At 35.1% G+C, this 18379-nt stretch overlaps 1 protein-coding gene across 1 annotated transcript; it reads left to right on the top strand.

Annotated features, from left to right (window-relative positions):
- Positions 1-215: 215 nt before the first annotated feature.
- LOC141680484 (uncharacterized) lies at positions 216-1931 on the top strand. The gene has a single exon (XM_074486699.1). It carries the CDS (start codon positions 216-218, stop codon positions 1929-1931), a length of 1716 nt encoding a protein of 571 aa, XP_074342800.1.
- The last annotated feature ends 16448 nt before the right edge of the window (positions 1932-18379 follow it).

Here is an 18379-nt window from a genome sequence, read left to right as displayed (position 1 = left end):
TTTACCGGATCAATTCCACCGTCTATAGGAAATATATCATCTCTTCGTGTACTTGATCTAGGTGGTAATAATTTAGTGGGGAGATACCTTTTGAGGCTTCTCATCTTGCAAAATTAGAGGTTCTCGAATTGGCGGTAAATAGATTGTCTGGTATGGTTCCCATGCAAATTTACAACAATTCTTTCCTCTATTTTCTTGGTCTTAACCAGAATAAGATGGAAGGAACGCTTCCAATAGATTTGGGTTTCACCCTTCCTATACTACAAGATTTCCATGTTGGTGCAAACAGATTTTCAGGCGTGCTTCCACCATCAATAGTTAATGCATCCAATTTGGTTAAACTTGATATCTCCGAAAACCATATTACTGGGCCTGTACCAAACAATTTGGGTAGCCTTCGTTATCTACAACTGCTAGGTCTGGGTCAAAATCCACTTGGAAAGAATATGCAGACTGATGACTTAAGCTTCTTCAATTCTTTGGTCAATTGTACACATTTAAAGAGATTGGGCTTACACAAGAGTAGTCTAAGAGGGGAGCTCCCGAATTCCATCGTGAACTTCTCCAAAGCTATCGAGAGAATGTATCTTTTCAAAAATCACATATATGGAAGTATACCCCATGAAATTGGAAAACTTGTGAACATGAGAGTACTTGATTTGCATAACAACTTCTTAACAGGGAGCATTTCAGAATCAATTGGAAAGTTATCAAAGCTGAGCATACTAAATTTGAGGGAAAATAATATTTCAGGAGCAATTCCAACTTCCATTTGCAACATTACACAATTACTCTATCTCAATTTAGAGAACAATATGCTCCAAGGAAGCATACCTGCTCACTTGGTTAACATCTCAACTTTGGAGCAATTTTCCGTTGCTAACAACAGGCTTAGAGGTGTAATACCTAAAACAAATATGTTTTCTTCTCATTTTTTACTCCTTGATTTATCCCATAATCTATTCACCGACCCACTTCCATCCAACATTGGTAGCTTCAAACAATTGGTGGGACTAGATGTTTCGTATAACAAATTAACAGGAGATATACCTCCTACCCTTTATGAATGTTTGATGTTAGAGGAGCTGTATATGGTAGGAAACCATATTCAAGGTAAAATTCCATCCTCTTTCAAAACTTTGAAAAATCTTGCATTTTTAGATCTTTCAAACAATAATATCTCTGGGAGTATTCCAAGTTTTTTTGATGGGTTTCATTTGATATTTCTCAACCTGTCGCACAACAAGCTTGAAGGACAAGTGTCAAAAGAAGGCCTTTTTTCAAATATTAGTGCTTTTTCGATCATAGGAAATTTGGAGCTTTGTGGAGGTATTCAAGCATTGCATTTGCGTGCTTGTCCGGTAAAAGTCTCGAGGAATGAGAAAAAAACATTTTCCCTTGGAATGATACTCATTCTAGTTCTTGTACCCCTTGGTATCTTGCTAGCATGTCTTATTTTGATTTTCAATCGACGTGGAAATTTCACGAAGTTGAATGACTTAATTCCAATACTAAAGGATACCCAATATCCCAAACTTTCATACCAAGACCTTTTACTTGCTACAAATGAGTTTTCCCCCAACAATTTGATCGACGAAGGAAGATATGGTTCCGTTTACAAAGGAGCTCTCGAATCAGCCAAACATACAGTTGTTGTGAAGGTACTAAAGCTTGAAGTACATGGAGCCAACAAGAGTTTTTTGGCAGAGTGTGAAACATTGAGGAACATTCGTCATCGGAATCTTATAAAGATCATCACAGCATGCTCTAGTATTAATCATAAGGGAAATGACTTCAAAGCATTGATTTTCGAGTACATGACTAATGGGAGTTTGGATAGCTGGTTGCATCCAAGCCCTCATCATCAAGGGAATGAAAGAAATTTAAGTCTACTCCAAAGACTAGATATTTCCATTGACGTTGCACTATGAGTGGATTACCTACATCATTATAATCATGCCAGCATCATTCATTCCGATATAAAGCCAACTAACATTCTTCTTGATGAGAATTTCGTTGCTCATATTGGTGATTTTGGTTTGGCGAGGTTTTCTTTTGCTACAAGTGATGTTAATCAACCACAAATGAGTTCAACTAGCATACATGGAACAATTAGATACATTCCACTAGGTGACTTTTCCTGCTGTTGTTTCATCAATATTGAATACTACTTTAAATATTGAGTGAAACCATTACTATATTTTGCTTGGAGATCTTAATTATGTGAAATTTACAGATAGAGGAGTATCATATTTCTAAAAATGTTATTATTTTCCAATTATATAAACCCTTTAGTATTGCAGAGTATGGAATGTACGAGGAGATATCTGCAGAGGGAGATGTTTATAGTTATGGCATTCTTCTACTAGAAATGTTTTCGGGAAAGCGGCCTACAGAAAACAGCATATTAATGGACAATGACAAAGATCTTCATGACTACGTGAGGAAGGCCCTCCCGCAAAGAGTGATGAACATTGTTGATCAAAGGATTTTACTTCATCAAGAAGAACATGGCTCGAATTTAAACCAATTACACAGCAGGGCTATCATGGAGGTATGTCTGGCATTAATATTTGAAGTGGGAATATTATGTTCCAAAGAGACTCCACGAGACCGCATTGACATAAGTGTTGCTATTAAGTTGTTACATGTTGCAAGAGACAAACTTGTGCAGTGCAGGTAGTAATATTGGTGAGACTGACATGGAAAATTTTGTACCTATGCGTTTTTCATATTTCTATCCTTTTAGATTATAATTAAGTTTCCTTGTTATATATGCCCAAGCATTTTATCTTTCTTCTTCCCTTTTCTGCTAAATTATGTGCTTATATATCACTCGTCATGATATATGACTTAATTTATCATGTTCTATATGCTATATTTGCACGGATAATATACTGCACTAAAGAAGCCAAATAAATAATGAATTATGTGTTTCCTTGTACCTGTGTTTATTTATACAGTTTTCTGAATGAAAATATGAGTGAATGGATTTACTTCTAGTTTTTGCTTATTTCAATAATTTTAATTATCACTATATCATTCTGATTACTTGTGGCTGGCCTGCTGGGATGATTGCTGAAAAAATATGGGGTGGTATATAGAAGAGAGATTTACTTAGTAAAAAGCCTTTCACCAGATGTTTGCCTCGTTCATGTTGTTACATGATCTAGTTTGATTAGTCTGTAGAGCACATTCCCTCTTTTCTACAAGAATGAAGTGAGTTCCTTTCTCCATAACCTCCCCATCCTGTAGAACTGATATTGGGTTTTCTATGGCGATGCCTTTCTGCATCAGTCTGTTTAAAGCTATTTCTTCTCGCACAGTCACACTCCCCATCAAAAGCGATAATTGACTTCAACTATAGCTTATTTCTTTGTTTGTCTTCGATATTCGCTATTTAGTAACCAGGGACTGAAAAGTACCGGAGAAGTGATTGTTTAAGGTTGAATTATCATTCAATATCTTAATTTACTAATATACATTGGGTTCCTGCTCCTGGAAAGATTTTATCTAGCGAGGGCTGCTTGATTCCTGAGAGGCCTAATCTAGTTATTATACTTAGTACTTAATTATCAGCTTGATGATGATCACAGCTTGGATATGGTGTTTATCCACTTCCCTGTCACTGAGGAACTGTTGATAAATACTATACTTAAAGATAGGACTGCCACCCTTGTTTGCAAGATTTTGGATTCTACAATCTTTGAATTTTCTTTCAATATTTCAAATTCAAACAATGGGTTTGAAGATTTACATGGTTGGTACTTTATTTGTTTCTACCTTTGACTACTTTTTTTTTCTTTTTATGATGTAAAATTGAAACACTGAGAGACTCTCTAAGCTCTGTAGCTTCTAATGTAATTTGTAAGCAGTAATGAATCTCGACCTAATTGATCGTGTATAATGTTTCCGTTATAACCACCTAGTTTAATTATCAAGTTTTTCGTCACTTAATGTTTGATTTGGATTTTTTCACGAGGGAAACTACTCACCCAAATACTTTTGCTGCTTGTATGTGCTTCAGTTTTTGTAACCAAGTCATTTGTAGTTAAGGTGAAGAATATGTTACATAAGTATCCACCCAATCCGGTATCTCTTTATGTCGGAGAGTTATGATGAAACTTGTATATTGTTGCTTTAGATTTAAAAGGTTTTCTTTTATCTTTGTTGGCCTTGTGTCATCTGTAGATTTTTCGTATTTGCTTTATCATTTGGTTATAAGGATGATGTATAAAAAGACATTCACAACCTTCAGATCAGAAGTGTGATGCATCGTATAATGTAATTGCGTTGTGATTCTTTCTATTAAGTATTGTAAAAGAGCAAAAGAATGTTGTCTGTATGATATTATTTGTGCACGGTTTTAACAAAACAATTAACAACTTCGTTATTCCTACTTCATCCTCTTACATTATTTTTTTAATTGAACTCTGTTAACGATTTTTCAAAAGGTTTCATTCTTATCTCATACTCTACAAGCAAAAAGGAACATTAAAGTTCCAGTTTAAATCTTTGAGGACCAATTGGTTTCCAAGCTTTAATTGCTCAAATTACAAAGACACCATCCCAAACAAATGGCTGGAGAGTAGAGAGAGATTATGTTGGCTCATTGACAAACAGTCAAGCACCGAAACGGTTTAATACTTCTAATACCATTGGGTTAAACCTTTCAAGCTTGTTTTTCTTGAAACCCAAACAAATGGCCTATAAGTGGAGACCGACTATGTTGGCTTCACAAGTCCCATAAAGAAAATAATATTTAGCAAAAAAAATAAAAATGTCCCTCAGAGAATATATTGGCTCTATTTTACTCTTTCTCAAAGAGAAGTGCTAGGTCATTGAAATTGTTCCCAAATGCTAATGTGGAAGAGACATACTTGGTAATTTTTTTGATAATGGGATGGGACCACGCGTGCATTCATATACGCCCATAAATTAAAATGTACAAATGTCATGCCACGTCATTCGTGACAAGTTTTGGGAACCGATTTGGGGTAAGTACACACTACTCTTTCTCAAAAACATAACAATGCGTATTCCCACAATTCACATTACCCCCAAAAATTACTAAACTATACAAACGGATCTTTATCAAATTCAAACTTGAAAATGCTCCCATAAATCATTACCCTCTTTCTCATGACCGTGTAGTACCGGACAAGTCTTCAGAAGATGGATATGTCAAAAAAATTCTAACTCGACTTTTATATAATGCATTTGATGATGCAGAAGTAAAGCTTCATCAAGTTCGTATCTTTAACATGGCCTTCTATCATATTGTAATATTGAACGAATGAAGCCGGATCTTCAATTTGAATAAAGATTGAACGTGCATAGTCCATACTACTCCAAGATGATTGAATACAGATAAAACTTAACTTAAGCAGACTAAGCCTAAATCATTCTATTGCAGCTTTTTTTAGAATCAATTTATGGCTTGACAGAGTTTTCGTGCAGAGTTTTCTTATGTTCTTTACTCAGCGGGAAGTTGTTTTATTAATATCATTTTCACACAGGAATTTATTTGCATTGGCCTCATTTCGCTAGTTTAATGCTGCGTGCGGGACAGTCTCGAGTGATAAGAAGCATGAGTGCGGGTTCGGCGGTGCGTAGTACGGGAATACATGGAATTCGGTAAATTCAAATTATGGGGATTCGGGTGCGGCGGGATACGGCATACATAATAATATTATAAATATATATTTGATGGTAAGAATGATACAATTTAGTAGCAAAACTGATAATTTTGTATAAATTGATACAAATATATGATATAAGCATCAAAATCACAACAATTTGTGTCAAATCATTTAATTTTATTGTACAAATTGTGTAAAAGAAAAAATTCAGGTGAGATATTATGAGTAATTAAGTATCCTCAAGAATCCGAGTATCCGATACGGGGTGCATGGGGATACGGGGTGCGTGGGGATACGGGGATTCGTTGGCTTACCAAAGAATCCATGCTTCCTACTCTCAACATATGTATGTAGTTGGATTCAGTTGATGAAGATTGAAAGCATTTATGTTATGGAAATTTGCTACTACGTTTTAAACTCAAGTGAAATACTTTATGGTGGACGTTATTAAAGACATATTTCAGCAAATTACATCAACGATACAAAGAAAGCTATTGGTGGCTTTTAGTAAAAAGAGTTAGTTACAGTTAACTAAGTCAACATGTATACGTGTCATAATATTAGAGGTAGACTTTGTATTATAAAAAGAAAGACAGTTGTATCTTACTTATTAAGTTTTCAATCTATCATTTCTATTAATGTCTCTCTCTTTCTCTCTCCATCTCTCTCTATACACAGTATGTAAAGTCTATATGGTATCAGAGCTACAAAAAATCAAGATAATGGCGAAATAGTTGGAGATCAACAAAGCTTCGTTTCTTGATTTTTGACCTGAATAATAGGTTTTTTCAATCAATTTCGTGTTACTTTCTGCAAATTAGTTTATATTAGTTGATATCAGTCTGGTGATTCACTAATAATAGTTAAATTCTTCATCGTTGAAATACTGTGTGTTTTGATCTTGTTCGTTGTTCCGTATAATCGACATATGATGAATTTGTTGAGCAAATTTGCTTTTACAATTCTTGTTATTGTTATATGTGAATTCACATCTTCTTAGGTCTCAGATGTCTAAAATCTCTTATGATAATATGGTGACTTGTAATCATAGAGGGACTAATACCCAAACAACGAAAACTATACTTGTTATTGTTGATGAACCTTCGATTGATTCGAATTTGCATCCTCTATACTTACAAAATATAGATCATCCTGGTCTTGTTCTCATTGCTAAGAAATTATCTGGTACGGACAATTATGGAGCGTGGAAACGATCTACGACTATTACGTTATCAACAAATAATAAATTAGGACTAGTTACTGGTACATGTCCTAAACCTGATGATGATTCACCACTAAGATCTCAGTGGGATAGGGTAAATAATATGGTGATAAGCTGGATTCTAAACACTGTATCTGAAGAAATTAGTAATGGAATGGACTTTGTAACAACTGCTCAAGAGATATGGGAGGAGCTTTATGGTCAATTCTTTAGTGTTAATGGTCATAGAGAATACCAAGTGTTGAAGGATATTCATGCCCTAGAGCAGGGTGATAACTCAGTTGAGATCTATTATCATAAACTCAAGAATTTGTGGGATGAATACTCAGCCTTAGAATCTGTGAATGCTTGCAAGTGAGGATGTAAATGTGGATTTGCAAAATTACAAGAAGAGAGGGAACAAAGGAAGAGACTATTACAATTCCTTATGGGATTGAATGATAGTTATGTTGTGGCCAGAGGACAAGTTTTGATGATGACACCTCTGCCAAGTCTATCACATGCCTTTTCTCTCATTAAGCAAGATGAGAAATAGAAATAAGGAATCCATATCTCTAGTTCTTTTCTAGGTGCAGTTACAGAAGCTTCTCATAAATCTTCTATTCAGCATGCTGGTTTTCAGGAAACACACACCTGCAATTTCATAAAGTAATGACAATAAGTCATTTGTTGTTAATAAATCTGTATTGAAGTGTTCTTACTGCCACAAAGATGGTCATCTCAAAAAACAGTGTTTCAAATTAATTGGCTACCCAGACAAGAAGAAAGGCAAAGGAATTTCAGTTTCAGAACACTGACGCAACTCAGTCTTCTGGTTTCAGACAGTTACCACATGCATTAAATGTTGCTAACCATGCTTCTTTATATAACTTTTCTCCTTCTGCTGGTAATACACAAATGCAAGGTGCTTTTCCAAGTCCTGCACAGAACTCTGGTGGTTTCTTCTCTGGCAGGAAGAATTCTGTATCTCCATCAATGGAACAATTGCAAAATCAAAAGACTAAAATGAATCAAATGATGATGTTCATGATGAATAACAAACAACATAATTTTTCTTCTCCTGAAGAACATATTACTCCCATGGCAGGTATGGCCAATAGTTTCATACTCATTCTTTACCGAATTTTTCATCAAACATGTGGATTATTGACACTGAAGCATCAAACCACATGTGTTGTAATAAGAATTTTATAAAGAATCTCATTGTTATTGTTAGATATATTTGAGATGTCATGTCTAATTTATTTCATGTTTAGTTTTCAGATCTTAATAAATATGAAATATCAGTACTTACTGAAAGTCAGAACTTAAGGATATCATGACTTAGATTATCAGAAGATAATATCAGAATATGGATATCAGAACTTAAGTACTGGAGGACTAACAGTTCAGGAAGGAAGCCGATTTACAGGAAAGAAGATCAAGACTAATACAAAAAGAAGATATGCATGAAAAGAGTTAGAGGACTGAAATAATTGTATAAGATATCTGATTGATATATTTTAGGAGACAGAATTATATTCCATATCAATTAGAAGTTATCTTATAACTGTGTACTATATAAACACAGACATAGGTTTACACTATATGTGTTTTCATAATCGAGAAGATCATACATTGTAACCTAGCAGCTCTCGTGATATTTGTTCATCACTGAGAGAGAACAGTTCCATTGAAACATAGTTTATTATATCTAATATATCTGTTTACTGTTACTTGTGTTCGAAATCGATTTAATTATATTCTACATTGTATTCAACCCCCTTCTACAGTGTTGTGTGACCTAACAAGTGGTATCAGAGCCTATCTGTTAATAAACATACAGTAAAGATCCAAAACAATCATGTCTGAGAAGCAGAAATTCCAACCAAGCCCGCCAAAACTGAAGAAACTCAAAAGACTCAAATCCACAGTCGATATGAGACTACAAGGGTTCCCATACTAAGACCTTCTGAGTACCCCATATGGAAAGTGAAGATGGCTATGTTTCTGCAAGCTACAGATCCAGAATACCTTGAATTAATGAAGGACCGCATAAGCCAACCAAGCTCTCTATTATAGTTGCAGATCAGCCAGCAAAGACCATACCAAAGGAGAAAAGTGAGTACATAGATGAAGATATCTCATCCATTGCCAAGGATGTAAAGGTAAGGCATTTGCTGCATAGTACCATTGATAATGTCATGTCAAACATGGTAATTCACTGCAAGAATGCAAAGGAGATATGGGATGCTTTGGAGACAAGATTCCAGGGAACTGATGCAATCAAGAAGAACAGGAGGACTATACTCACTCAAGAGTATGAGCACTTTGACTCAAAAAGTGATGAGTCATTAACTGACTTATATGACAGGTTTGTCAAACTCTAGAATGATCTGTCACTGGTGGACAAGGAATATGGTCTTGAAGATTCAAATCTAAAATTCCTTTTAGCTCTTCCTAAAAGTTGGGATTTGAAGGCTACTATTATAAGAGACAACTATGCTCTTGATGAAACTACTCTTGATGAAATTTATGGTGTTAGATATATTTGTGATGTCATGTCTAATATAATTTGTGTTTAGTTTTCAGATCTTACTTAACAGGACAAATCAGGACTTAACTGGAAATCAGTACTTATACTGAAGTCAGGACTTAAGATATCAGAACTTAAGTTGTCAGAACTTAAGTTATCAGGAGATATTTATCAGGAGATAATATCAGGACTTAATGAGACGTTCAGATAAGGAAGGCGGTTGATTGAAAGGAAAGAAGATCAAGACAAACATAAGAAGAGATATGCATGGAGAAGAATTCTATGAAGAATAGAATACTTGGAAGAAAAGATAATTGATTGATATATATTAGGAAGCAGAATTGTATTCGATATCAATTAGAAGATTATCTTGTAACTGTGTAGTATATAAACACAGGCATAGGGTTTACACTATATGTGTTATTATAATCGAGTTTATTATTCATTGTAACCCTAGCAGCTCTCGTGATAATTTGTTCATCACTGAGAGAGGACAGTTCTTTGTAACAAAGTTTATTGTGTTGAATAAAATTTGTTTTCTGTTACTTTAGTTCTTATATTTGATTTGATTATAGTAAACACTGTATTCAACCCCCTTCTACAGTGTGTGTGACCTAACAAGTGGTATCAGAGCAATCTGTTAACATACATACAATAAAGATCCAAAAATATCATGTCTGAAGAAGTACAAACTCCAACCAAGCCCACCAAAACTGAAGAAACTCCAAAGACTCAAATCCATAATCGATATGAGACTATTAGGGTTCCCATACTGAAACCTTCTGAGTATTCCATATGGAAGGTGAGGATGTCTATGTTTCTGGAAGCTACAAATCCAGAATACCTTGACAGAATTAATGAAGGACCACACAAGCCAACCAAGCTCTCTGTTGTAGTTACAGATCAGCCAACACAGACTGTACCAAATGAGAAAAATGAATATACAGCTGAAGATATCTCATCTATTATAAAGGATGCAAAGGTAAGACATTTGTTGCACAGTGCCATTGATAATGTCATGTCAAACAGGGTAATTAACTGCAAGACTGCAAAGGAGATATGGGATGCCTTGGAGACAAGATGTCAGGGAACTGACTCAATTAAGAAGAACATGAGGACTATACTCACTCAAGAGTATGAGCACTTTGACTCAAAACCTGATAAGTCATTGACTGGTTTATATGATAGATTTGTCAAACTCTTGAATGATCTGTCACTGGTGGATAAGGAATATGATCTTGAAGATACTAATCTGAAATTCCTTTTGCTCTTCCTGAAAGTTGGGATTTGAAGGCCACAACTATAAGAGACAATTATGCTCTTGATGAAACTACTCTTGATGAAATTTATGGTATGCTCAAGGCTTATGAACTTGAGATGGATCAAAGAAGCAAGAGGCATGGGAGAAAGTCAAGGACAATTGCTTTTAAGGCTGAGGAGGAATCCCCTAAAATGGTTATCTCAAAGAAAGGAAAAGGAAAGGCTCTCATCACAAAGTCTGATACTGAGTCACCAAGTTCTGATAGTGATGATGATTCAGAAACAAAAAGTCTATCTGAGATGGACCCTGATGAAGAGATGATGAAGCTGTGTGCTCTTATGGTGAAAGGAATCACAAAGATTGCATACAAGAAATTCAGAAGGGGAAAGAAGTTTTCCAGGAAAGGTGCAAGTTCTGATAAGAAAGGTTTCAGAAAATCTGAAGGCAAAGGAGGAAAGTCTGACAAAGGAGATTACTCAAATGTCAAATGCTACAACTGTGGTGAGAAAGGCCACATATCTCCTGATTGCAAGAAAGTTAAGAGTGACAAAGGTAAGACACTTGTCACAAAGAAGAAAAGCTGGACAGACACTTCAGATTCTGAAAGTGAGGTGAACTATGCCTTGATGGCAAATGCTGATATCAGTTCTGAAGTTGCTGAGTTAAAGGTACCTCAAACAACTTATGCCTTTCATACTGATGATACTACTGAGTTGAGAAGATATCTTAAAACTATGTTCATTAGTTATAGAGATCAAACTTTAACATGTGAAAGATTAACTTCTGAAAATCTTGCTTATAAAAAGAGGAATGATTATTTAGAAAAAGAGTTAGTTATGTTCCATCAAACTCAGAAAGATAGAGATGATGCTTTCTATGTCAGAGATGAAGTGCTTAAAATGAATCTCTAAAAACTGAGTTAGAAAAGAAAAGAGAGATTATCAGGACTTGGACTAACTCTGGCAGAACAACTCAGAATTTGTTAAGTAGTGGAAACTGGAAAGAGGGCTTAGGTTATGGAGATGATAAGAATGATAAAGGAACTGTAGAAATTGAGCATATAGTTGTTAAACAAAAGCTAAAGGTAAATCCTGTTAATTTTGTAGCTGTAAAGTCTGATATTGATAAATCAGAAGTTAAAGAGAAATTGACTTCTGACAAACCAAAATAGGATAAGCCAACTGAAGTTAACATAGGCTTAATGACAAAGAAGCAGCTTAAGTATAAGATGAAAGATGTTAAGAATGTAAACAAGGTAAATCCACCTAGGAAAAATAGGAATGGAAAGGTAGGTGCGAATAAAAGTAATGATTATAAGCCTGTTCCTAATGCTCCTAGAAAGAAATGTTATAACTGTGGAAATTCTAACCATCTGGCTTCTTTTTGCAGGAAGAATAAGAACATAAACTCCTAGTTCTAGACTAATCATTAGTGGTCTTTGTGATTACAGGGCAACAGGAAAAATTTCCTAGTTCTGGACAGTGAATGTTCAGGACATATGACTGGAAATAAAGACCTGCTATCAGAATTTGTGGAGAAAGCTGGCCCATGTGTTTCTTATAGAGATAACAACATGGGAAAAACTCTGGGATATGACAATATCAATCTTGGGAATGTCATCATTGAAAAAGTAGCTCTAGTCTCAGGACTTAAACACAATTTACTGAGTGTTAGTCAAATCTGTGACAGAGGTTATCATGTGGATTTTTTTGAAGAACGCTGTGAAGTTGTAAGCAAATCTACAGGCAAAGTTGTTCTGAAAGGATACAGGCATGGTAACATTTATGAAGCCAAGCCTTCAGCAAGTACTGATGGTTCTACAGTCTGTCTATTAAGTAGAGCATCAATTGAAGAAAGCTGGAATTGGCACAAGAAACTCTCTCATTTAATTTTCAACAATATAAATGAACTAGTCAAGAAAGATCTTATGAGAGGATTGCCAAAATCAGTATTTGCTCCTTATGGCCTTTATGATTCCTGTCAAAAGGAAAAACAAAGAAAATCTTCATTCAAGAGCAAGACTGAATCTTCAATTCTTGAGCCTTATCACCTACTACATTTTGATCTATTTGGTCCAGTGAATGTCATGTCTATTGCAAAGAAGAAATATGCTATGGTCAAAGTGGATGAGTTCACCAGATACACATGGGTGTATTTCTTGCACACAAAAAGTGAAACTGCATCTATCTTGATTGATTATGTCAAATAACTGGATAAATTGGTTAAAGACTCTGTGAAAATCATAAGAAGTGATAATGACACTGAGTTCAAGAATTTGATTATGAAAGAGTTCTGCAAAGAACAAGGAATAAAGCAGGAATTCTCTGCTCCTGGAACTCCACAACAAAATGGAGTTGTTGAAAGAAAGAATGGAACTCTTATTGAAGCTGCACGAACTATGCTTGATGAAGCAAAGTTACCAACCTATTTTTGGGCTGAAGCTGTGCAGACTGCTTATTTTACTCAGAATGCAACACTTATCAACAAGCATGGAAAGACACCTTATGAGATGGTGAAGAAAAAGAAGCCAAATCTGAAGTATTTTCATGTATTTGGATGCAAGTGTTTTGTTCTTAAGACTCATCCTGAACAGCTATCCGAATTTGATCTAAAAGCTGATGAAGGAATTTTTGTTGGATATCCACTTTCCACAAAAGCCTTCAGAGTCTACAATTTAAGAACAAGGGTTGTCATGGAATCTATCAATATCTCTTTTGATGATATGAAGATTACTGGACTTGAAAATTTCAATGATCATGATCAGCTGAGATTTGAGAATGAAGTTTTAAATTCTGATTCTGTAAATCCTGACAGTCTAAATCCTGACAGTCTCAATCCTGATACTGCAAATTCTGATGGATTAAACTTTGATGTCATTGAAACTGTGATAACTACACCAAAGGAAAATGCACCTGTGCAGGGGGAGCATATTGAAGATTCAACCACATCTCAAGAAGCATCAGAATCTAGAACAGGCTCTTCAAGTTCTGATGGGCCAAGTTCTGATAATTCTGGAAACTCAAGTTCTGATAATTCTGGAAACTCAAATTCTGAAGGATCCAAATCAGAGAGCATAATTTCAGCGGGAGCATCATAAAATGTTGATGGAGACAGCATGGATTATGGGGGAGCATCCAGTTCTAGAGATAACCTTCCATCTGCAAGGAAGTGGACTAAAGCACATACACCTGACTTGATTATTAGAGATCCTGACTTTGCTAGAATGGAAGCCATAAGGATATTTTTGGCTTATGCTGCTCACAAAAAGTTTACAGTCTTTCAAATGGATGTAAAAAGTGTTTTTCTTAATGGAGAATTAGAAGAAGAAGTATATGTTGAACAACCTCCAGGTTTTGTAGATTCAAAATTTCCTTATCATGTCTACAGACTTGATAAAATACTTTATGGCCTTAAGCAAGCTCCAAGAGCATGGTATGAGACATTAGCTCAGTTTCTTCTGGAAAGTGGATTTAATAGAGGGACTTTTGACAAAACATTGTTTTATCTCAACCATGGAAATGACTTACTTTTGGTGCAGATATATGTTGATGATATCATTTTTGGTTCTACAAATGACAGACTTTGTAAAAGGTTTGCCAAGCTAATGCAGTCAAGATATCAAATGAGTATGATGGGAAAACTTAGCTATTTTCTGGGCCTTCAAGTCAAGCAGAATGAAGAAGGAACTTTTATTTGTCAATCTAAGTACACCAGAAATTTGTTGAAGAAATTTGGAATGCAAGATTGTTCAAGTGCATCCAGTCCTATGACCACTACAACAAAATTGGATAAGGATACTGGTACATCAGTAGATATTACTGATTACAGAGGTATGATTGGCTCACTACTCTATCTAACTGCAAGTAGACCTGATATCATATATGATACCTGTCTTTGTGCAAGATTTCAAGCAGATCCAAGAGAACCTCACTTAACAGCTGTAAAAAGAATTTTCAAGTACCTTAAGGGTACAGCTGATCTAGGATTGTGGTATCCTAGAGAATAAGACTTTAAGCTAATAGGTTACTCAGATGCAGATTTTGCAGGATGCAAAATTGACAGGAAAAGCACAAGTGGAAGCTGCCAATTTCTTGGAGGCATATTGGTTTCTTGGTTTAGCAAGAAACAGAAGTCAATTTCCACATCAACTGCAGAAGCAAAATACATTGTTGCAGGAAGCTGTTGTGCACAGATTCTTTGGATGAAGAATCAGTTACTGGATTATAGGTTAACATATTCTAAAATCCCTATTTACTGTGATAATCAAAGTGCTATTGCTATGATAGGTAATCCAGTTCAACACTCAATGACAAAGCACATCAGCATTAGGTACCACTTCATTAGGGAACATGTGGATGAAGGTACAGTCGAATTACATTTTATTCCAACAGATCAACAACTAGAAGATATCTTCACAAAACCACTATGTGAAGCTACTTTTACAAGATTGGTAAATGAACTTGGAATGGTTTCAGGTTCTTTCTCTAAATCTGCTTAGTTTATGTTCTGATACATCAGACTTTATGATCAGTATTTACAGATATTACTATCTTTGTGTATTCTGTGCTTAATTAGAAATTTTCTAAGTGCTGATTGTTGTCTGGTGGGAATTTCTAAACTCTGATAGTGATATGAATGTTTCTGTGACTATTCAATCCAATGAGGATAATTGTGCTAGATACTGACCTAGTAGTCTTTAATATACTAATAATCCCATGTTTGAAGTAATTGTTTATGTGGAAATCTTTTAACACAAGCAAATTCTGATATTGAGCTTAGTTAAAGTTTACTTTGTGTATCTTATTACTAAGTCAAAAACTAGAATAGTGCTTCTTATCTGTTAAGTTCTGTTGTTAGTAAATCTGATGGATGTACTAAGTACTGATAAGCCTCACTTATAAAAAATAAATAAAAATAAATAAACAAATAAATAAATATCAGGTACTCCTTTGAGATCTAGAGTAAAAATATGGAAGGGAAGACCCAAGTGCATTGCTGGTATTAAGTAATATGTATTAGAAAAGCAAAATAAAATTTTCTTGGTGACTTTTCACATTCTCTGATTACTGGAGAAATACTCTGATAATAGCATAAATTCTGATAAAAAGTTGTGACTCACTTACACTGAGAAGCCACTGTAGAAAGGAATTTCAAAAGATGCATAAAATGAGCACAAAAGAGTTGAGGTGGACTTATGCATGAACTCCTTCTATAGTAGACTTCAGAATAATGATAGATTTTGAGCAAAGTTCTTAGTTATGCCTTATTTCAAAGATGTACTGAAGTGAATAAGACTTTACCCTTTGTCTGATATTTAGCTTAATGCACACACACATACACTCCATATGAATGATGAAAATTACTGTGGTGATAAATGTTGTTTTAGATGAACAGTGTAAGTGTCAGTTGCATAAATTCTGAGGACAAGTTCTGATGGAAGTTCTGATGATTAAGTTCTGATTTACCCATATCAGTATTTGTGTGAAGAATTACAGGAATAAACATTCACTTTTCCAGTTAAGGAGCCATATTCTGATGACTTTTAAATCCTGATAATAATCAAGTTATGATGCTGACGTGCAGTATGTTGTGCATATGTTGTGTACTTGATGATTACATAAATAAAACATCTAAGTAGATTTTACTTAGTGAAATAATGTAGCACTCGACGGATAAGAATTATAGTCCCGACGGATAACTCATTATAGTCCCGACGGATGATGACTTACTATCCATCGAGTGAGTAGCTTATGTAATAATGAGTCTGTAGCACAGGTCTGTATACATCTTTGTATAGATTCTGTAGTAGCCTATAAGTCATGTTGACTTTAACTAGATATGCAGAATAGGTTGATTAATTGTATATAAATGATTTCTTGTAATTCTGCATAAGTGAAATGAAGTCAAGTGCCAAAATAGCTACCGACGCATGATTAATAAAGCCATCGACGGATGATCAAATGACTATCAACGGATGCTTAATATAGCAGTCGACAAATGATCAATGAAGCCATCAACGGATGTTCATAAAGTTAACGGATGATCATATATCCAACGGATGTTCATAAAGTCCAACGGATGATCATATAAAGAATTCAAACAGCAGTTGAACAGTGACAACAGGGCACGGTCGTCGAGATGTATACAAATCTACTGTGGAAGCCCATTAACTGGGTAATAGAGGACGAAAAGTAGCAAAGCTTAAGACTGATAGTTTTTATATTTATTCAGTCTTTTTGACTTTGTAATCATGGTAATATATAAACCAAGAACGTAGCAAATAGAAAAGAAAGCTGAGATACACAAACAGAGTAATCTTTGTAAGCAGAATTATTAGCATTTCTCTGTATTCTCAGTAGTTCAAATTTGTAAGCAACTGTGAGCATTCCTGCATATAGAGTTCTCTCGATATAATATATATCTCTGGTGGAATTGTTTAAATCCACCAGAAAGTTTTTAAAGACTCTTGTTTTTAATTACTTATGTTTTGATTCAGTTAAGTTTCTATTCTGCATTGTGCTAATCAAAACACTTATATTAGTATTCTAGTTTGAACATTTTTATTTTAAGAAAAAGGTTCAAGAATTCCATTCAACCCCCCTTTTGTAATTCTTGCTATATTGTTAAGGGACTAACAATTGGTATCAGAGCAAGCTCTTAATCTACAAAGAGTTTAAAGATCAAAACAATTCAGCAAGATGAACAAGAAAGATGTTGGAGTCAAGATTCCTTTTCTAGATAAAGATAATTACCATCATTGGAAGGTAAAGATGCATCTCCATATACTTTCTCAAGATGAGGCCTATGTGGACTGCATAAAAAGAGGCCCTCACATTCCAATGAGAGCTGCAACAGGAAACGAGCCATCAGTTCCTAAGCCAAGGCACGAATGGTCTGATCCTGACATTGAACAAGTCAGGAAGGATAAAAAGGCCATGAACATTCTGTTCAATGGAGTTGATGCAGACATGTTTGACAACATTATCAACTGCAAAACTGCCAAGGAAGTCTGGGACACTATACAGATAATCTGTGATGGCACTGAGCAAGTTAGAGAAAACAAGATGCAGCTCTTGATTCAACAATATGAGCATTTTCACAATGAGGAAAGTGAGTCACTCACTGACATTTTTAGTAGATTTCAAACACTACTAAATGCTCTTAAGTTGCATGGAAGAGTCTATCAGACTAAAGACTCTAATCTAAAATTCCTTAGATCTCTTCCAAAGGAATGGAAACCAATGACAGTCTCATTAAGAAACTCACAAGATTATAAAGAGTTTATTTTGGAGAGACTGTATGGCATCCTGAAGACCTATGAGCTTGAGATAGAGCAGGATGAAAGGATGGAGAGAGGAAAGAAGAAAGGAGGATCCATTGCACTAGTTGCTGATTTGGAAAAGGAGAAGGAAGTGAAGATGGAAGCTGTTGAGTCAACTTCTAAGGTCTGTGAGAACAAGTGCAAGGGGCTTGCAGTAGAAAGTGAAGATTCATTGAGCCAAGATGACATGGAGGACATTGATGAGAACCTAGCATTTCTTTCCAGGAGATTTTCCAAGCTCAAGTTCAAGAAGAACTTTGGAGCAGCCAAGCCAAATAGAAATATGGTGGATAAGTCAAAATTCAAATGTTTCAAATGTGGCTTGGCAGGGCATTTTGCAAATGAGTGTAGAAAGTCAGATTCCAGTAAGAAAAGGTTTGAGTCAGTGGATTATAAGCAAAAATACTTTGATCTACTC

This window comes from Apium graveolens, chromosome 8 (genome assembly GCF_009905375.1).
Source record: "Apium graveolens cultivar Ventura chromosome 8, ASM990537v1, whole genome shotgun sequence".
Classification (NCBI taxonomy): domain Eukaryota; kingdom Viridiplantae; phylum Streptophyta; class Magnoliopsida; order Apiales; family Apiaceae; genus Apium; species Apium graveolens.
Note: the sequence above shows the minus strand (reverse complement) of the source record. Positions and strands in the feature narration are given on the sequence as shown.

What these genes read in the sequence shown, in the direction of transcription:
- LOC141680484 (XM_074486699.1), top strand. Translation starts at nt 216, where the DNA reads ATGGAAGGAACGCTTCCAATAGATTTGGGTTTCACCCTTCCTATACTA.